This window comes from Aethalodelphis obliquidens, unplaced genomic scaffold, assembly GCF_003676395.1.
Source record: "Aethalodelphis obliquidens isolate GAN/ISIS:26980383/991018 unplaced genomic scaffold, ASM367639v1 scaffold113, whole genome shotgun sequence".
NCBI lineage: Eukaryota > Metazoa > Chordata > Mammalia > Artiodactyla > Delphinidae > Aethalodelphis > Aethalodelphis obliquidens.
This window is the reverse complement of record NW_020838057.1, coordinates 2827527-2847781: the sequence shown is the minus strand read 5'-3', so window position 1 is coordinate 2847781 and position 20255 is coordinate 2827527. Positions and strand designations below refer to the sequence as shown.

The 20255-nt window shown below is 56.8% G+C and overlaps 3 protein-coding genes across 6 annotated transcripts in view; 2 read left to right on the top strand and 1 right to left on the bottom strand.

The window, feature by feature from the left end:
- Nucleotides 1-1006: 1006 nt before the first annotated feature.
- On the top strand, nucleotides 1007-11340 carry ZNF865 (zinc finger protein 865). 3 transcript variants are annotated; one of them, XM_027097336.1, is made up of 2 exons: nucleotides 1007-1357; nucleotides 7694-11340. In XM_027097336.1, exons 1-2 carry the CDS (start codon nucleotides 1063-1065, stop codon nucleotides 10855-10857), a joined length of 3459 nt encoding a protein of 1152 aa, XP_026953137.1. In that variant the 5' UTR covers nucleotides 1007-1062; the 3' UTR covers nucleotides 10858-11340. The 3 variants fall into 3 exon arrangements, with proteins under 3 accessions (XP_026953137.1, XP_026953138.1, XP_026953139.1); XM_027097337.1 differs by having other exon boundaries at nucleotides 1265-1357; nucleotides 4925-11340; XM_027097338.1 differs by lacking the exon at nucleotides 1007-1357 and adding an exon at nucleotides 1365-5487.
- Nucleotides 11341-13507: 2167 nt separating this feature from the next.
- ZNF784 (zinc finger protein 784) lies at nucleotides 13508-16655 on the bottom strand. The gene is made up of 2 exons (XM_027097354.1): nucleotides 16564-16655; nucleotides 13508-15322 (listed from the first exon to the last, which is right to left on the bottom strand). Exons 1-2 carry the CDS (start codon nucleotides 16639-16641, stop codon nucleotides 14432-14434), a joined length of 969 nt encoding a protein of 322 aa, XP_026953155.1. The 5' UTR covers nucleotides 16642-16655; the 3' UTR covers nucleotides 13508-14431.
- A 324-nt stretch (nucleotides 16656-16979) lies between these two features.
- The window catches only part of ZNF580 (zinc finger protein 580), a 26331-nt gene continuing 23055 nt past the window's right edge, over nucleotides 16980-20255 (top strand). Inside the window, exons 1-2 of one of the 2 annotated variants that reach the window (XR_003430927.1) lie at nucleotides 16980-17763; nucleotides 19404-19503. The gene's annotated coding sequence lies outside the window, so the exon portion shown is untranslated. The remainder of the gene's footprint in view (nucleotides 17764-19403; nucleotides 19504-20255) is intronic. The other variant, XM_027097365.1, reaches the window with a different exon arrangement.

Here is a 20255-nt window from a genome sequence, read left to right as displayed (position 1 = left end):
TTGGTAGGGCCGGAGGGGCGGGGCTAAGGACTCATGAGGCGGGGCTGAGGCTGAGGGGCGAGGCTTGTAGGGCAGTTAGGTGAGAACTGTGGGCAGGGCTGGCTGAGAGCTGGCTTGGGGCTTAAGGAGGTGTAAGGGTTGACGGGCAGAAATTGAGAGCATTTAGAGAATGGATAGCGTTTATCTGAGGGGAGGGGTTTCAAGGGGAAACTGCAGGAGAGCAAGGTGTTAGGAGAGGTAGGACTTGAACTGTTAAGATGCTGAGCGGTGGGTATGACTGCTATGCAGGCCAAGGGGAGAAAAGGGGGTACCTAAGAGGAGTAACGAAGGAAAGCCCCTGAGGGAGGGGGCGCTTAGGAGGAAGAGCTGAATAGAATCGGGCTTAGCTGCTTGAGGTGGAGCCGAGTTAGGGGCGAGGTTTACAGAGAGTGTACGAGAGGGACCGTGTAAGGTGTGGTAAAGCTGTGGTTCGAAACTTCAGCCTGCATCAGAATCACCTGAAGGGTATTTTAAAACCCAGGTCCTTAGGCCCTACCCCCAGGGTCTCTGATTCAGGAAGTCAGAGGCAGGGGGATCTGAGAATTTACATTTCTAACAAATTCCCTGGTGATGCCAATGCTGCTGGTCTCCAAACCATACTTTGAGACCCACTGACTTCAGAGAACGCTTTGGAAGTTCGAGGCAGAATTAATTTAGCATGAAAGTCATGAGAGAGGTGGGACTTAAATGGTATGGACGGAAGGGGCGTGACTTAGACGCAGGGGCGTGGTTCTGCCTAAGGAGCTCTGAGAGGAGGGGCTTATGAGGGAGAGCTGGAGTTCTAGAGATTAGGGGATTGGAGGCGGGGAAGAACAGGGTACACTTCACGGGGCTGGGTCGAGGAGGAAGGATTCTGAGACGACGGGTGGGGATTATTATAATTAACATCTGAAATAGGCGTGATTCGGGGATCAGGGCGGGGCTTAAATGTGAAATTTACATGAGGGGCGTGGCTTAACCGGATGTCCGGAGGATGTGGGCGGTGTCCTAAGAAGAGGCGGGCGCACAGGACGCAGGCGCACTATGCTCAGCTCGCCCACAGGAAGCTGCCAGGTCTTCCCCCGCCCGCTGTCTCGTGCCAACGCGCAGGCGCACTTCCCCTTCCCGGTCGCCGCCGCCGCCTCCTCTTTCCGCTGCTCCACGCCGGCGCCGCGGAGACGGGCGCGATTTCCGCTTCCGGGCGGGCGGGCAGGCGGGCGGCGCGGGGCTGCCGGGGAGGGGGAGGGGGCGGCACTTCCGGTCGGGCCCTCGGGTCTCCCCGGAGCGGCGGCGCCTCCTCCGCCTCCTCGGCTTCCTCCCGGCGGAGACCCCGGCGCCGGTGAGTGACGGGGCGCGTGGCCCGGGGTCCCGGGGGCAACGTGGGCGGGGGGCCCCGCCCTGGCCCGCCCTGGTCCCCAGAACGTTCCCATCACTGCTTCTCCCGCCGAGCCCGCGCCAGGGACCCTCCAGTGACTGCTCCCCCAAAAGACTACTCCAGATATCTCCCCATTAATGCCCCCATGTAGGACAGCTGCCAGAGCGCCCTCATTCGTGGCGATGCCCCCAAGTGCTGCCAGGGCCCCCCACTGAGGCTTTCTCATAGGATCTCTTCTACATACCCCCCCCCACCCCGTCATTGCTTCCTCCAGGACAGCCCCCAAAATGCCACCGGCATTGCCCGTCCCCATGCAGGGCAGCTGCCCGTGAACCCTCCCTTTAGTATCCCCTGTAGGTTGCCTCCAAAGAGTGTGGCATTAGTGCTTTGCGGCAGATCTGTCTCCCATTATTTCTGTCTACACACAACAGCCCCCAAAGCTCCTAGCCAGCGCCCCCCCCAAAACGCCCCCTTCATTAGTGTAAAAATACTTTGCATTCTGGTCAGTGGCCAAGAATGCCTTCTTTCCTTCTCCAGTTCCCCCCAGTAATTCCCCTTGAGAATAATCCTTTCAATCACCGACACCCCTCCCCCCCCCCCCCCCCTAACCGCTCCCTCCAGAGTTGTGCTCTCCCACCCACATCCTCTCCCCCTTTAGGTAGAAATAGCTGCCAGTTTAGCCCCAGGCTCCCATGAAACACTCTCACCCCACCCTCCTCCGGGTCAGCTCCTGTCTGCCGTGTTCCCACAGAGCAGTGCCGTACGTGATGCTGTCTTCCCCTGCCCCTGGCAGCTCTCATCCTGACCTTCCACTTCTCACTCCCTTCTCCTGGACTCCCTGAGGAAGACTCCCAGCTCCACTAGGGCATGACTTCTTTTTTCCCTAGACATTCATTCATTCGCTCTTTACAGAATGAATATTCACTGTTCTAGGTCTAGGACGTACATCCATGAAAGAGAGAGACACACACAGTTTTTGTTTTGTGGGTCTTTACAGTCTAGTTGAGGAGACAGATCAAAAGCAAGCAAACAAACAAGACCAATGCTGTTTTCTGGGTTTTCTGAGTCTTATGAGCTACTTCAGAGGTGAAACCTGAATTGGCAGAGGCAACTTCGCCATGTAAAGATGTGGGTGAACTGTTCCAGGCATCCAGGCAGAGGAAGAGCACGTGCAAAGGCCCTGAGGTGGCCGTGATCGTGATGATCAGAGGGGTGGCAGGGGAGGCCAGTGAGGTTGGAGCAGAGGAATTGAAGGGAAGAATGAGGGGAGAGAAGGTTTGAACTCATAGGGCCTTAGAAGTGAGGGCACTGTGATCAGTCACCTGGCCTTTGTCACCTCTACAGAGCCCAGAATGTTCTACATTTGTTCATTCTTTCCTTTGTTCAACAACTGTTTAATGAACACCTATACACACTGGGGATGCAGCAGAGAACAAAACAGACAAAATCCCCTGTCTTGGTGGAGTGTATATTGCCAGTTCATGGGGCACAAAATTAAAAAGCAAACTACAAATGTTTGTGTGAAGAAAATACAGTAGGATAAGGGCATAGAGTTACAGGGGCTGTGGTGTCAGAGGGCATGGCAGGAAGGCCTCTTTCAAGAGATTCCTGTGATCCTCTTGTCACCCACCCCCAGAAAGCCACACACCAGAAAGTTACACCTGTGTGTAAACTCCTCTCTTGGACAGCTGTGGCCCACCAGGGGCTGCCTTACTGCTCCCCTCCCCCGAGAGTGAAATGGTTACAAGGATGAGCCCTGGATCCCACCAGCCGTCGTATCTCTGAGCAAACTATTCCCTATTTCCCAGGCTTCATTCATTCACTTATTTAACAAATACTTGAGACAGGCCCTGTTCTAGGTCCTGGGGATAGAGCAGTGAACAAAACAGGTACAAAATCTTGACTGCTTGGACCCCGCCTCCTAGAGTGGGAGCCCAACAGCAAGAAGACAGACAAACAGACCATATGGTTTGTCAGATCATGCTGACAGGAAAGGAGAGAAAGGAAGGAGGCTGGGGTGAGCAGGAATGTTGGTTTGAGTGACAGGTTACAGTGGTCTTGGAGCACCTCACTGAGAAGACAGCATCTGAGCAAAGACGTGGAGGAGGTGAGGGAGCGAGAGCCTTCCAGGCAGAAGCAACAGCCAGTGCAAAGGCCCTGGGGCAGGAATAGAGCTGGCACGTTGGTGGAGCAGCCAGGAAGCTGCTGGAGCTGTGGAGGTCATCTCTGACGCGCTTTAAGATGGTGTCACTGAGGGTTTTGAGTGGAGGAGTGACAGTGACATGGTTTGGCCTTAGTCCTCCTGTCTACTAAATGTGAACAGTAGTAATGCTTACCTCATGAGTCTGTTGTGAGGTCTGCTTGAGACAAGCCACATAAGACACCTAGTGCGGTGCTTGTTAGCATTCAGTAAATGCCAGTCGCTAGTCCTGGGGCTGAGTGCCAGGGAAGTGGATGGGGCAAAGTATCTTTCCAGTATAAGGTGGAGAGAGGGCTTTCCTTTATTTTGGAGAGAGAAATACGCGAAGACAGCATGGGAATTCCCTGGCAGTCCAGTGGTTAGGACTCCACTGCTGTGGACCCGGGTTCAATCCCTGGCTGGAGCTAAGATCCCACAAGCCACGCAGTGCGTCCAAAAAAGGAAAGATAGGATGTTGTAAGGGTAACAGCGCGTACTCTGGAACCCCACTGCTTGCCTTCAACTCCTGGCCTTGCCACTTGTTAGTGGTATGACTTTAGGAGATTAATTGACCTCTCTGGCCTTCAGTCTCTTCCTCTGTAAAATGGGGTTAATAATCCTAACCATCTTCTAGGGTTATTGGGAAGATTCACTGAGTCGACACATGTAAAGGATCTAGGAGGGTACTGGACATGTAAAAAGCACTTGGTCCAGTGTTACATGTTACTCTATGTTACTGCTATTGTTATTACAGACATAGAGTTTCATCACAAGGCAGCTTTGTTGTACCAGAATGGCCCACAGGTCCTGGCATCAGAGAGACCTGGAATCTAATACTTGCTTTCCCCTCCACTGGCCACATGACCTTAGGGAAATGACCCCCACTTCTCCTCAGTTTCCCTACGTATAAAATGGGTCCAGTAATGGTACAGCACTATTATGAGGCATCAAGGTGATGGTACATGTGAAACTGGTCAAACAATAAACACGAGTTGTCATGATTGTGATTGCGGTTGCTGTGGGACTCCGGCCCCTTGGGAGGGGTTCCCCCCATTGCACCACTCTGTGCATGAAATCCATGGCACGTCTCCCCTTAGAAAGATAGCAGTTTGAGGCTTGGGTCCCCTGAGAAAGGAAATGTCTCTCATTTACCATTGGAAATAGTTGTGAGCCTGAGCAGTTGTGTCCCCCAGTAACACCCACTGTGCCTCTCCCAGCAGCAGTCCTTCAGCATCTGCCCACCTGCCCTTGGGGCCCTCTTCGTAACCTCACTTCCACCAGAATTCATTCTCCTGGGAACACCCTGCCAATATTAGCTCCATCTCCACTAAATGTCCCCCTTCCTCCCTCAGGTAGTTCTGGTCAGCATAGTCTCATCCCGTCACTCATTCAACAAATATGTATCAGTAGACACTTACAGCTATAAATTTATCTCTGAGCACAGCTTTAGCTGCATCGCCTGTTTTGGTGTTTTGCTTTTCCATTTCTTGTTCATCTAATTTTCCTTGTGATTTCATTGTAGACCCCCTGGTGATTTGGGAGGGCGCTGTTTAATTCCCACATTTCAGCAAATATTTATCAAGTACCCACACTGTGCCAGGTGCTGTGCTAGGTGCTAGGGGCCCAGTGGTGAACAAGACAGGCCAAGTCTTCACTGTCTTAGGTGAGGAGGCCAGACAGTAAATACACAGCAAAGGAAATATATGCAATAAGTTGGTGGCAATGACTGTGGTGAAAAAAATGCAGCAGGATGAGGGGCTGGTGAGTGGTGGGGTTAGAGGTATTCCCTCTCTTGGAGATAACATCTGAGCAGAGACCTGAAGGAGGCACGGGAGGGAGCCTTGAGGTCTGGGGAAGAATGTTCCAGGCAAGAGGGAACGGCCTCACCACATCACTTCTCCATCTGTTCAGGATGGTAAATACCTCCCCCAGCCACTTGGCCCCTTCTGTGAATGCCCCTCATAATGCAGAGAGCACCCACAAATGAGGCTCCTGTCCCCATAGTTCCACCCTCCCCTTCGTCCTCCTCAGGGAACAATCCTGTATGTGTGTGTGGTGGTGGTGGTGGTAGTGGTGGGGTCCAGTCACAAACTTGCTCTGTGACCTTGGCCAAGTCACTTGCCCTCTCTGTGCCTCTGTTTTGTCAAATGGGGATAACAACAGTCCCCGTGTCAGTCTCATAGAACTGTGATGGGGATTCAGTGAGTTAGTGTGCGTGACCTGCTTGGAAGGGTGCTGGCCTGTGGGAAATGCCCCAGCAGAGCTAGCTGTTAACATGTGCTCTGATGGAGGCGAGCCAGGGTGGGGCTTCCTTCCTGGGACCCCCTCCTCCCATGCCCCCACCGTAGCACCCTAACTGCTCCCCTACTCCCTGCACCCTTCCTCCATGTACTTTCTCTCTGTCCCCCAGCCCAGCCCAGTACCGTCTCCCAGACTCAGGTTCTGCCCACAGGCTTCCACAAGCACCCAGGCACTCCTCTGCTTCTTCCGGAGATCAGCTTAACTAGGGAAGTGTGAAGGCCATAGGATGTTGAGTCTCATCCAGGGACACCCAGAGCTGGAGGCTAAAAATACTGACCTCCGGGCAGGTGTGGAAGAGACACTTACCTTTCACCTGTCTGAGGAGACAGTCAGCCAGATGGATGGGGGTTGATGGGCCCTGGCGTTGGTAGACCCCACTGCCCCCCCTGTGGTGGCCTGGGCGCAGAGCCAGCGAAGGGGGATGGCGGCCAAGAACCGTGGCAGACCTTGCGGGCCCTTCTCCCACTGGCCTTCCACCTGCTTAGTGGAGGCGTTGCCCGAAGTCCCTGGCGGGTCTGAGGCTCAGATCAGTCGCAGGAGACGAGGTTGGGGGGTGGGCAGGCAGGCATGGACAGCTGCAGCCTGCAGTGGGAAGTCCTGTAAAGGAGGTGCCCAGAGAGTAACTGCCACCCTGGACAGGGCAGGAACCCCGCCCCCCCAGGGGCAAGGACAGGAACCCACACTCCCGGAGCATCTGCCGTCAGGCTCCTCCTAGGTGTGCGATGTCACTGAAGGTACAGATAGCTCCAGGGGCTGAATGAGCTCTGCCAATGGCTGTTTCCTTACCTCCTATTTCAGTCCCCTTAAGCCCCCCTGCCTTCTGGGGGTCACCGCCCCCTTGTAGAAGTGGAGAGGGTATGGGTCAGGAAGGAGACGGGACTTGAACCCAGGGCCAGGGCCCACGTGTTTCCTGCTGTGTCAGGCTGCCCAGCTGCGCTGCTGTGAGTTGTTCTCCCCAGGCAAGCAAAGTCTCTTTCCTACCTAGTAAGAATAGTAAAAGAATGCCCCCTCCCCACACTGGCTTCATTCCAGCTGTCTTCGTGTGTCCTGACTTTCTCTTTGTGCTCCTAGCAGTGGGAGTGATAACTAGAGTCCCGTCCAGTGTGCCGGGAAGCACCCACCGACACACATAGCTTGCTGGGTCCTCACAGCAGCCCTGTGAGGTAGGGATGTGTAGGTGAGGAAATCCAGGCACAGAGAGGAGCTTGTCCTTGGTCACACAGCTGGAGAATGGCAGGGCTTAGGTTCAGATCTGGCATTCTGGCTCCAGAGGCCACCCTCTTAACCGCTCTGATGGAAACTTATCATTTGACAAAGGCAAAACCTGAGGGGATTGAGAGCAGGGGGCTGGGGATAGTGTGTGTGTGTTGGGGGTGAGGGGGCTACAGAGCAGAGGGCCTGGGCAGACCCAGAGTGGAGGCCTGAGAGAGTGTGCACAAGGGAGAGAGAGCAGAAGCCAGGGATGCTGGAAGAACTAGAATCTGAGGAGAGGAAGTGGGGGCCTGCAGGGTCTGCAGGGTGGATAGAGATGTGTGAGAAGCCTAGAAAAACGGGGAGAGAGAGAAGGCATCCGAGAAACAGCAGGGAGACGAGGAGCGAAGAGGACTCAGAAAAGGGACAGGCCATGGGGGAGAGGTCAGTGGGGCCAGCGGAGCCAAGAGGAAGGCTGGCCTGTGGGGTGGAAGGACAGAGGGACAGGTGAGCAAGGCCGGACGAGGAGGGAGCGGATCTCGAGCCGGTGGGTGTGCGTCTTCCAGTGCCCGCAGCTGGGGGACCCCGCGCGAGGCCCTGCCTCCTCAGCCCCGTCCTCCTCTCTGCAGGGTCCCCCATCTCCCACCCGCCCAGGATGGAGGCCAACGCAGCGGGCAGCGGCGCCGGGGGCGGCGGGAGCAGCGGCCTAGGGGGCGAGGACGGGGTTCACTTCCAGAGCTACCCCTTCGACTTCCTGGAGTTCCTCAACCACCAGCGCTTTGAGCCCATGGAACTGTACGGGGAGCACGCCAAGGCAGTGGCGGCGCTGCCCTGCGCCCCCGGGCCCCCGCCGCAGCCGCCGCCCCAGCCGCCACCCCCGCAGTACGACTACCCGCCCCAGTCCACCTTCAAACCCAAGGCCGAGGTGCCCTCCTCATCCTCGTCGTCCTCGTCGTCCTCTTCGTCGTCGTCCTCCCAAGCCAAGAAGCCCGACCCGCCCCTGCCGCCCGCCTTCGGGGCGCCCCCTCCTCCGCTCTTCGATGCCGCCTTCCCGGCCCCGCAGTGGGGCATCGTCGACCTCTCGGGACACCAGCACCTGTTCGGGAACCTGAAGCGCGGAGGGCCGGCAACCGGGCCGGGGGCGACGCCGGGGCTAGCTGCCCCCACGGGGACGCCCGGGCCGCTCCCCGCGCCCTCGCAGACGCCGCCGGGCCCCACCGCGGGGGCGGCCTGCGATCCAGCCAAGGACGACAAGGGCTACTTCCGGAGGCTGAAGTACCTGATGGAGCGGCGCTTCCCCTGCGGCGTGTGCCAGAAGTCCTTCAAGCAGTCCTCGCACCTGGTCCAGCACATGCTGGTGCACTCGGGGGAGAGGCCATACGAGTGCGGCGTCTGTGGCCGCACCTACAACCACGTCTCCAGCCTCATCCGCCACCGCCGCTGCCACAAGGACGTGCCGCCGGCCGCGGGGGGCCCGCAGCAGCCAGGCGCCCCACTCCCACCGCTGGGCCTGCCCGCGCCCGCCGCCGCCCCCACCTCGGCGTCCTCCGGACCCCCGGCCACGCCCGCCGCCCCCGCCGACGGCAGCGCGACCCCCGCCGCCCCTGCGGGTCTGGGGGTACCCCCTCCGGCGGCGGCGGCGACAGGGGGCGGCGACGGCCCGTTCGCCTGCACGCTCTGCTGGAAGGTGTTCAAGAAGCCCAGCCACCTGCACCAGCACCAGATCATCCACACGGGCGAGAAGCCCTTCTCGTGCTCCGTGTGCAGCAAGAGCTTCAACCGCAGGGAGAGCCTCAAGCGGCACGTGAAGACGCACTCCGCCGACCTGCTGCGCCTGCCCTGCGGCATCTGCGGGAAGGCCTTCCGCGACGCTGCTTACCTGCTCAAGCACCAGGCGGCCCACGCGGGCGCGGGCGCGGCGGGGCCGAGGCCCGTGTACCCCTGCGACCTGTGCGGCAAGTCCTACTCGGCGCCCCAGAGCCTGCTGCGGCACAAGGCTGCCCACGCCCCGCCCGCGGCCCCCGACGCGCCCAAGGACGCGACGGCCTCTGTCCCGCAGCCCCCGCCGACCTTCCCCTCGGGACCCTACCTCCTACCCCCCGACCCCCCGGCCACAGACAGCGAGAAGGCGGCGGCGGCCGCGGCGGCGGTGGTGTACGGCGCCGTGCCCGTCCCGCTCCTGGGCGCTCACCCGCTGCTGCTCGGCGGGGCCGGTACCAGCGGGGCTGGAGCCTCGGGCGCCAGCGTCCCCGGCAAGACGTTCTGCTGCGGCATCTGCGGGCGCGGCTTCGGGCGCCGCGAGACGCTGAAGCGCCACGAGCGCATCCACACGGGCGAGAAGCCACACCAGTGCCCGGTGTGCGGGAAGCGCTTCCGCGAGTCCTTCCACTTGAGCAAGCACCACGTGGTGCACACCCGCGAGCGGCCCTACAAGTGCGAGCTGTGCGGCAAGGTCTTCGGCTACCCGCAGAGCCTCACCCGCCACCGCCAGGTGCACCGGCTCCAGCTGCCCTGCGCCCTGGCCGGGGCCGCTGGCCTCCCCGCCAGCCAGGGCGCGACGGGGTCCTGTGGCCCGGGCGCTTCGGCCACGTCCGGGGGCGCCGCCGATGGACTGAGCTATGCCTGCTCGGACTGCGGCGAGCACTTCCCGGACCTCTTCCACGTCATGAGCCACAAGGAGGCGCACATGGCGGAGAAGCCGTACGGCTGCGACGCCTGCGGCAAGACGTTCGGCTTCATTGAGAACCTTATGTGGCACAAGCTGGTCCACCAGGCTGCTCCTGAGCGCCTGCTCCCGCCCGCGCCCGGCGGCCCCCAGCCCTCGGATGGCTCCAGCAGCACCGATGCGGCCAACGTGCTGGACAACGGGCTGGCCGGGGAGGTGGGGGCGGCCGTGGCGGCGCTGGCAGGGGTGTCTGGGGGTGACGATGCGAGTGGGGCGGCGGTGGCCGGGGGCGGCGGGGCTGCTGGTGCGGGCCCCGAGCGCTTCAGTTGTGCCACGTGCGGCCAGAGCTTCAAGCACTTCCTGGGCCTCGTGACTCACAAGTACGTGCACCTGGTGCGGCGGACCCTGGGCTGCGGCCTCTGCGGCCAGAGCTTCGCGGGTGCCTACGACCTGCTCCTGCATCGCCGCAGCCACCGGCAGAAGCGGGGCTTCCGCTGCCCGGTGTGCGGCAAGCGCTTCTGGGAGGCGGCCCTGCTGATGCGCCACCAGCGCTGCCACACGGAGCAACGGCCCTACCGGTGCGGCGTGTGTGGCCGAGGCTTCCTGCGCTCCTGGTACCTGCGGCAGCACCGCGTGGTGCACACGGGCGAGCGGGCCTTCAAGTGCGGCGTGTGCGCCAAGCGCTTCGCGCAGTCGTCCAGCCTGGCGGAGCATCGGCGGCTGCACGCGGTGGCCCGGCCCCAGCGCTGCGGCGCCTGCGGCAAGACCTTCCGCTACCGCTCCAACCTGCTGGAGCACCAGCGGCTGCACCTGGGCGAGCGCGCCTACCGCTGCGAGCACTGCGGCAAGGGCTTCTTCTACCTGAGCTCCGTGCTGCGCCACCAGCGCGCACACGAGCCGCCGCGGCCCGAGCTCCGCTGTCCCGCCTGCCTCAAGGCCTTCAAGGATCCTGGCTACTTCCGTAAGCACCTGGCGGCTCACCAGGGCGGCCGGCCCTTCCGCTGCTCCTCCTGCGGTGAGGGTTTCGCCAACACCTATGGCCTCAAGAAACACCGCCTGGCCCACAAGGCCGAGGGCCTCGGGGGGCCTGGAGCAGGGACGGGCACCTTGCCCGGGAAGGATGCCTGACCAGGGCGGGGGGGGTGCTTCCCATCTGCCACTCCAATCAGGTGTCCTTTTCCGGACTCGCCCCTTTGGGAGGCTGATCGGACTCCTTCCCCTCCTCTCTTTGTCCCATCCATCCTTCGGAACTTCAGACAGACTAGCCTCCTTCAAGGCCCATGTCATGCAAACTCAAGACTGAACCACTCCCATCTGGACCTCTCTGGCCCCCTTCTCCTCCTATCAGACGCTGAACTTGATCCTCCGTCCAACCCCGTTTTGTAACTCTCATCAGTCCCCTGCCCCAGCAGCTGTTCAGTCCCCCAATCAGCTTGGTGGAGATGGGCCTGAACAGCCCCTCCCCCTTCCTTTGGAATCTGGCCGGACAGTGGAGTACAAGCAGTTTGGGAGGGCACAGGGGGGACTGGGCGCTCTTGGTTTGTGGGGGTGGGGGGCGGGTGGCAGACGCGGCTTGTACAGAGCGGAGAATAATAAATCTTATCAACAGGGCCGCTGGAGTCCTTTCTTCCCTCCCAGGGGGAGGGGATTAAGCACTGACAAACCGAAGGTTGAGAAGTTTTGTTCCCTGGGATTTTGATTTCCTGACACCTCCTGCCTCACCCTCGCTCTCTCTGCTTTTCCTCCTTCAGCTGGTAGTTACCAAGGGTTCACCATATCCAGGCTCTAGGCTTCCAGTCGGGCAAATGGGAGATGAACAAAACAGGTAAGTCGCTGCTTTCGGGAACTGACGATGTGCCTATACTCCTTCCCCTTCAAGAAGCTTTTGGCATTTGTTCACTCAGCCAACATTGCCCCAAGGCCCCTGTCTGCCGGGTCCTTCGATGGACTCTGGGGAAACATGAATTGGACGTGTTCCTTGCCCTCGAGTGAGATGGAAAAGAACCGGTAAACCATTACTGTGTTCCAGCCTTGTGCAGATGCGTGTTTATTATACAGCTCGCTCGTAGTAACCTCTCCCTCCAGGGTGACTTAGGGGAACTTCAAAAGCCCTTTCACAGCCCTCATTTTGGTTCTTGGAACAGTGAAATATATGACCTGCAAGGTTCATTTAGTTATCCTTGTCGGAAGAGGATGCTGAGCTCGTAGAGAAGAAAGAGGCCCCAAAGATCCCTAAGAAGTTCGTGGTAACACTGGGACTACAGTCCGGGGACCCTCAATACTGAAACCTGAAGACAAAGCCGGCTCAGCGGGCACTGCCTGGGTGAGTCCGGTTTGACCCACGAGAGGGCGGCAGTGTGGCCACCATGCTCTAAGGCTGGAGATCCAGCAGGCGACAGACCTCGTACCAGGGCTCAGAAGTCACATGGATGTGGACCACCATAATATAAAGGACATGGAAGTTTCACCGGGGGCTGAGAGCATGGAAGAGTCACTTTATCAGACTAGGGGACTAACCAAGCTTCCTGCAGGAGGAGGAGGAGGATGCCCGAAGGACGACAGAGCCACAGGAGCTTGCCAGGTAAAGTGGACAAAGAATTCCAGGTGGAGGGTTTTGTGTGTCTAACTCAACCCAGCTCTTCCAGAGAATTTCAAATAGATTGGTACGGCTTGAGAGGCTGGCGGTAGGAGGCTGGATACCGAAGGGCCATGAATTCCCAATAGCGGAGCTTGGGTGATCTTGTAGGCCCGGGGCTGGCAGCTAGCAGCTGCTGGATATAAGACACTGACACATTTGGTTTAGCCCATACATTAAAAAAAAAAAAGGCTGAGTTATCTGCCAACATTTGAAAATCAAGAGATTTTACATAATACGAACTAATGGAACTTCTGAAAAATTTGGAAGATCTAGCAACACAGTCTGCATCCTCCCCGGGGCCAAGTAGCCGTTGCTCTCTTTGGACGTGGCATATATCCTCCAGTTTGCTGCCATTTCCCCAGCACTGTCAAATCCCAACGCTGAGCCCAAGTGTCAGTGGTCCTATCTCACCTCGCTGGTCCTGATGTTTCCCCTCAAACCCGGCCACCTTCCTCACTTAGTTACATTGCCGCCACAGTTCCTGTAGGCACTCACGTTTGGAATCCCTTCTCACGGCCACAAGGATCTGTGGGTTGGTGACAAGGTTGGGGTCTGAGTTTTGGAAGGATGGATCCGCGTGGCCACAGTATGGAGAATGAAGCGAGCAGGGCGTGGACGTGTGAGACCACTGTCGGCTTGGTCTACAAGAGTAGTGATGATGAAAAGAAGCATTCAGATTCCAAAGATATTTGGCTCAACAGCGGGAAATTGATAGGGAGTCAGATAAATGGATGAAGGAGGAAAAAGACTCAAGGAACCTGCCAAGGCTTCTAGCTTGGGTGGTGATGCCAGTGATGGGAAACACGGGCGTTTCCTTGGTAAAAACTGAATTCTGTTCCCCTTATGAGTTGTCTGTGGGACAGCTTATGGGGGTGTTGGGGGAAGGGGAAGGGGTGCAAATCCAGGGCTCTCCCACCTTTAGTATCCTGACACGGGAGTCCCTTTGTTTTGCCAAACTTCCCTGACCCCCAATCCCATAGCTGAACGACATAGCTTCTTTGAATAGCCAGACGCTGTCCACCCCATTCTGATGATGAGGAAACAGAGGTTTGGAGAGAGTTGCAACTCACTGCTGGGGCCAGGACCACAGTGTGGCCCTTCTACCCCCAGCCCTGGAACACAAGACCAACATAGAGAAAACCCTTCATAAAGTCCTTTAATGGGAACAGAACTGGAGGCTTCCCACCTGCAGCTCCTCCTCTGCCCAACCCCCCAGTGACCCAACTCCTGTTCCCCAGCCGCCAGACACCAGCCAGGCCACCACACTGCCACCCACCAACCATTCCTTGGCATAGCTTGGGACCAAGCTGTAAGCGGTTTGCTTCAAATTGGGAGTGAAGGTAGTTAGAGAAACTTGAGGCTACTGTGTAGACCTGGGGGACCATGGGCTCTGAGCCTGAAGCTTTAGGAGGGGGATGTTAGGTGACTGTTTGTGGTCTGGGTTTTCAGTTGCCTTGGAAGAGGAGTCTGGGTGGCTTAGGGAGGGACCACATGGGAGCAGGGCTGGTAGCTCCTGCAGTCAAAATTCTTACGGTCAGGCTTCCATCCTTGCGACCTGAGCGCTCCTGGCTATGACTTGGGGACCCTCTGGCTTTGAGGTGATGGGGTCCCAGTCTCTTTATGGAGGACCCGGTGGGCATCTTCTGCCTGAGGACGGGTAGGCATCCCATGGTCAGTGCAATCCAGTGAGGTAGGCAAAATGTTCCATCCTGGTCCCCCCTCTGCAGTGCTCAGCTCTGCTGCCGCAAGCTGTGTCTTGCGCGAGGACAACCCATCAGGGGGGCAAACGGGGCAATGAAATCGAGCCCGTGTTCCTTGCATTTGCTGGGCATCCACAGGGCTGCCTCTGTGCCTTCCTCTGAATCTCATGCGGGTGCTGGGTGGCTTGTGAGCGTCCTGAGCCCGCTTCTCCCTCTGCTCACCCACCCTGGCCGCTCGTTGCCATCTCCGTGGGCTCTTACGTCACCTCTCCCCCAACCTCTCCCCTTCCTCCCCTGCCTCCGTATCCCACCCACCCCTCCCCTGCAACCTGCCGCCTACCTCCCACGTTCCTGCTCTCCCAGACTACTGGTCGATCTCCACCTTCACTTTGGCGGTCTCCCCACGTCCCTCTTCCAGAGTGTTTCCTGCCCCACACCCACTCCCTGACCCGTCGGCCCCCGATGCCAGCTGGCTTCCAGAGTCTCCCAACCCCGGTCCCGGCCCGTGGAAGTGGGTGCGCTGATGCTTTCGGAAGTTGGAGGAGTTGTTGAAAGTGCGATCGCAGAGGGTGCAGCGGAAGGGGCGCTCGCCAGTGTGGATGCGGGCGTGGCCGCTGAGCACCGAGGACTGGGTGAAGCCCTTGCCGCACACGCCGCAGTGGTAGGGCCGCTCGCCCGTGTGCACCCGCTCGTGGTCTCGCATGTCTGAGGAGCGGCGGAACGGCTTGGCGCAGAACCTGCAGGCGAAAGGCTTCCCCACCGCCGCGCCTGCGGCCGCCGCAGCCATCACCACCTCCGACCTCTCCTGGGGCACCCCGGGCCGCTGTTCTTGAGCCGCCGCCGCCTCCGGAGGCCTTTGAGAGGTCCCCGGCTCCACCCCGTGTCGGTGCTGGTGCCGCAGCAGAGGTGCCAGGGCCTTGAAGGCCCGGGGGCAGAGCGGGCAGCGGTAGGGCCGCTCTCCTGTGTGCAGGCTGTAGTGGGCACGGAGGCTGGCGGGGCCTGGACAGCTGTGGCCACACACATGACACCGGCTTGGGTCCCCACCCTGCCCACCACCCTCAGCCCCCGCCAGGTGGCCGTGTTCGTGGAACAGCAGCTCGGAGACCAGCCGGAAGACAGCTGGGCACAAGGCACAGTGGAGAGAACCTGGCTCCGGGGGCTCAGGTACCAGCGTGGTGTCCGTCACCTTCACCACCTGGATCTCGATGAGGTCACTCGGGGGGGTGGCCGGGCGGCTATCATCAGGCACCAGGACCTGGGTGAAGCGGGGGGGGGGGGGAGAAACAAGGAGCCTGTGGACTCTGCCTCAAGGCCTCCCCACTACGCCTTATTAAACACACGTATTAAACACACTTACTAAAACACACTCTGTAACATACTGAGCCCCTTAATTTCTAGATTCGGCTCTCCTTCCTCTGAGATTCTGCCGTATGACCACCAAGACTTCCCCTCCTGTCCAAAATATATCACAGATCCAGCCATTTCTCTCCTCCACCCCACTTACAATTAAGCCAATCATTTCTTGCCAAGTCCCCTGACCCTCTGAATGACTCTGTTCCTACGCCTGCTCCCTTATAACCCACCTCCCCAAAGCAGCCCGAATGACCTTTTGAAAACGGAAATCAGACAGCAGTCATTTTCCCACTCAAAACCCTCCCATGATTCCAACTGCTCTTAAAATCCAAAAACGCCATCTACTACCCATCATGATCTGGCTCCCGCTTATCTCTCTGACCCTAGTGTAAATATAAGCCGGCACACAGCTGACTTCTCTCTTCTAAATTTAGCTTCCCTACCCCCCAACTTTATCAGCTCACTCTTTTTTATAGAACGTAGCACAATAAGTCTCGTCTATTGTCTCTCTTCCCTACCCAACTGCAAGCTGCAAAAGAATACAGCTTATGTGTCTCATTCACCTCTCCATCTGTCTAGCCCAAGTAGGAGCTGAGTAAATGTCTGTTGAATGAATGGTTGTCCTCAGATACCCTCCCATCCTGAGTGGGGTTCCAAGGTCACCTGGAGCAGTCATTTCTCCCCCCAAATCCTCCCCTGGGCATCAGGACGCATCACTCAGACCCTTGCAGAATCATCCCCCCACCCCAACGTGCATGCCCCAACCATAACCCCACACCTTTGTCTTTCAGGGTCACCTTCCCAACTTTCCACCTTAGAATTTCTGAGGCCCCGCCCTCTGAAGGCTCCGCCCCCTAATTAGACAAACTTCATCCCCGGGACTCCTCTCTCTGGACCTATCACCAGCTCAGATGTTCCGCCCAACGCCCTCCTCAGGCTCCACCCCCACTCAGGCCCCGCCCCTCCACCCTCATAGGCTCCGTGCTAAGCCCCACCCCTCGCCCACCCCGAGAAAGCACCGCCCCCAGGGCCGGAGCACTAAATACCTTCCCCGCCCAGCCCTAAGCCCCGCCCTGGCCCCGCCCACCCCTGCGCCCTCCTCCCGCCTCGAGCTCCCCGCCCAGGCCCCTTCCTCGCCCGCACCAGGTCCGGAGGCTCCGGGGATCTCGGCTCCGGGGCCGCTGAGCTCGGACTCCGGGGCTCCGGGCGCGCAGCGGCCATCTTGTGCCCAGGCCCCGCCCCCGAGGCCCGCGGTCGCTCCGGGAGGGGGCGTGGCCTGGGTTGGCGTCAGCGCCTTGGCGCAGGCGCACTGGAGGACGGGCCGGGGCTTCCCAGGAGCCGGGTCTCCCCCTCCCCGGGGAGAAAGTGATGAATTTCTTCCTAATTGCCTGTCACTTCCCGCAGGAGACAGCCTGCGTGGGTTACTGGGTGGCTGCGAACTAATTCGAATTTCTCTTTTTAACCTATATGAGTAAGCTCTGGCAGTCAGTTGACACTGACCAGAATTGAATAACCTTTGTTCTCCTTTCATGTTACACGTTTTTGTGGTCACCTCCTCTGCATGGCTTGTGATAACCCAGTGAGGCAAAGTTTATGAATGTAAGGTGTTTAAAGTCCGTTTGCAGAAAGATACTCAGCAAACAGCAACACTGGTGATACTGGGATTTATTTGCAAAAGACCTTAGGTGGTGTGGTGTAACGTTTGGGAAACGCCTTTTTTTCAGCCACGCGCAACGGCATGCGGCATCTTAGTTGCCGACCAGGGATGAACTGGTGCCCCCTGCAGTGGAAGTGCGGAGTCTTAACTACCGGACCGCCAGGGAAGTCCCGGGAAATGCTCTTTTGGAGGAAAGAGCCCAAAGACTGGCGGTTTTCGGCAGCACCAAGGACAGGGCTGAGGCCTTAGCCCTCCAACTGTTAATTTCATGGCCTGGCTGCGTGACCTTGGAGAGGTCAACATACTTCTCTCGACTGTGCCTGCATTTTCTCATGTACAAAAGTGTAGAGGGTTGTAAAACCTAATAAGAAAGAGATATGCAAGATCTTTGGAACAACCTTAAGTTGTTTTCTTGGCAGGGCAGGGTAGGAGATACTAAACATGAAGGTCATTCCTAAAGTCTCTGTTTCTCCTCCTTATGGGAACATGATTAAGATTGCATTTTCCTTTGCAGTTAGACGTGGCCATGTGATTCCCTTTGCCCAATGAACTATAAGTGAAACCAATGTGTGTCAACTTCAGCACAAGATAAGAGCCTGCAAGCTGTTCACCACTTTCCATCCAGGCTGTTCTGTGTGTGGGGATCTGTTGGGTGAAGTGAAGTTTCCATCAGCCTGAATTCCAGAGTATGTATCTACAGTGACCAGAAACTGATGCTCATCTTCCTTGGATATATAGCATTTAAAATTATCATTTGTTTGATTAAAGCCACTGAGCTTTGGGGTTGTTTGTTACTGCAGCAGAACCTATTGTATCTTGACTGATAAACCTAGGGAGTCTTTTTTCTTCTTCTTTTTTATTTTGGCTGCATTGGGTCTTTGTTGCTGCAGGTGGGCTTTCTCTAGTTGTGGCGAGCAGGGGTTACTCTTTGTTGCAGTGCGCGGGTTTCTCATTGTGGTGGCTTCTCTTGTTGTGGAGCGCAGGCTCTAGGTGCGTGGGCTCAGTAGTTGTGGCACGCGAGTTCAGTATTTGTAGCGCATGGGCTTAGTTGCTCAGCGGCATGTGGGATCTTCCCGGATTGAACGTGTGTCCCCTGCATTGGCAGGTGGATTCTTAACCACTGTGCCACTAGGGAAGTCCTAGGGAGTCTTTTCTTAATTTTATTTTGAACCATTTCTGTATACCAAAATTATTTGGAATCATGTAAACGGCTCCCTATCCTCACTAATAAACTTAGAAGACTATACAACTTTACAGAAGCAGTCTAAGCCCTCTGTGTATCCCCCCATCCATTTTCCTCCCTCCCTCCCCTGAGGTTATTAGATTTTGCATTTGCTGTTTATCATGCCCACGCATGCCTTCCTATTTTGCTACGTATCTGATACAACATGATATTGTTCTGCGTATGTTAACACATTTAGGATAAATGATATCATTTCAGTGTAAGCTTCTCTAACTTTTTGCCCCCTCGACATTGTTTTTTATATTTGTAAACATGGATACCTGTAGTCTAGTCACTCGTTGTCAATGCTGGTGTGATAGCCCACTGGTGATGATGCCATAGTACATTTTTTCATTCTCCTGTTGAAGGACATTGGGTTGGTTCCAATTTTTTTCCTTTTTATTGAAGTATAGTTGATTTACAATATTGTGTTAGTTTCAGGTGTACAGCAAAGTGATTCTGATATACATATATATGCATATATACATATATATTCTTTTTTGGATAGAAATATTCCTTTAAACGTTTTTTTCCGTTATAATTTATTACAAGATATTGAATATAGTACCCTGTGCTATACAGTAGGTCCTTTTTTTTTTTTTTATCTTTTTTTTTTTTTTTTTTTTTTGCTGCAGAAAGCTTTATTGTTTCCCTTTGGCCCAGGGCTCGGAGAGGGCTCCAGGGCGGTTAACAAGCTGCCCAGTGGCTGCAGGGAGAGGCTGCAGGCAGAAGCCCTGACTCCGGAGGGGCTCCTCACAGGCCGCTGGGCTCCAGGGGCTCCTAGTGGTGCCTGAGGCTGAGCCTTTGGAAGAGTCACTCGCCCAGCCCAGCCTGGGGGCCGAGCAGCCTGTGGAGGTTGGTCAGGCGGTCGCCCATCTTTTTGATGAGCTTCACCTGGTCATCCAGGAAGTGGCTCCAGGAAGTCCAGAGGTGGAGTCTGCGCGGGCAGAGCCCAGGGCCTGCGGACCCACAGGGCCTGGCGCAGGTTCTTCTCCGTCAGCCGGGCGGCTTCCACGGCGTCCTGGGCTTTACCCACGCTCCTGGGACGGCTTCGGCACGTCCTGGAAGAGGGCGCGGCCACAGCGCTGCTTTTGCCTTTTCCAGTGAGCTCGGGCCCTCCGGCTTCTCCTCGGCCCGTTCGCGAAACGATGTCTCACGCCCTCGCGAGCTGCCGCGTCGTGTGGGAAGAGAAGCGCAGAGACAGGTAGGTGTGGGAGAGCGGCAGACGCACGTTACCAGGCGGGTGACTGCGGCCTCTACCCGGCGGAGTAATTGTGACGAATCTGGGAGCTCATGCTTGGTCTGCAGTAAGGAGCTAAGCTCAGAAAATGGTGTTGGCTGGTCCCGGAGGGCGAGGAGAGCTGAGTGGGTGATTCCAAGGTTGTGACTGGAAAAAAGCTTGGAGGGTGGTCCGAGTCTGGAGGAAGGGGCGCCCTTGGGTCTGTTCAGTCCAAACACTGTGGAAGCAAGAGACACATGCGTGGCCAGCGCGCTACCGGTTATCTATAGTACTGTGCATATGCTGACCCCATACTCCCAATTTATCCCTTCTCCCCATTTATCCCTCCCCCTACATTTCCCCTATGGTAACCATAAGTTTGTTTTCTATGTCTGTGAGTCTGTTCCTGTTTTGTAAATAAGTTCATTTGTACTATTTTTAAGATTCCTCACGTAAGTGATACTGTATAATGTTTGTGTTTCTCTTACTTACTTCACTTAATATTACCATCTCTAGTTGCATCCATGTTGCTGCAAATGGCGTTATTTCATTCTTTTTTATGGCTGAATAGTATTGCATCATAGATATATGATGGAATATGTGATGGATATATGATGGATATATATGTGATGGAATACTACTCAGCCATAAAAAAGAATGAAATATATATATCTCACAACTTCTTGTTTCCTTTTTTTTTTTTTTTTTTTTTTTTTTTTTTTTTTTTTTTTTTTTTT

Coding starts and splice junctions, on each gene's coding strand:
- ZNF865 (XM_027097336.1), top strand. CDS start 1,063: ATGCTCAGCTCGCCCACAGGAAGCTGCCAGGTCTTCCCCCGCCCGCTG. Junction 1,358..7,693: donor CGGCGGAGACCCCGGCGCCG/GTGAGTGACGGG, acceptor TCCTCTCTGCAG/GGTCCCCCATCTCCCACCCG.
- ZNF784 (XM_027097354.1), bottom strand. CDS start 16,641: ATGGCCGCTGCGCGCCCGGAGCCCCGGAGTCCGAGCTCAGCGGCCCCG. Junction 15,323..16,563: donor CCCCGGAGCCTCCGGACCTG/GTGCGGGCGAGG, acceptor CGCTTCACCCAG/GTCCTGGTGCCTGATGATAG.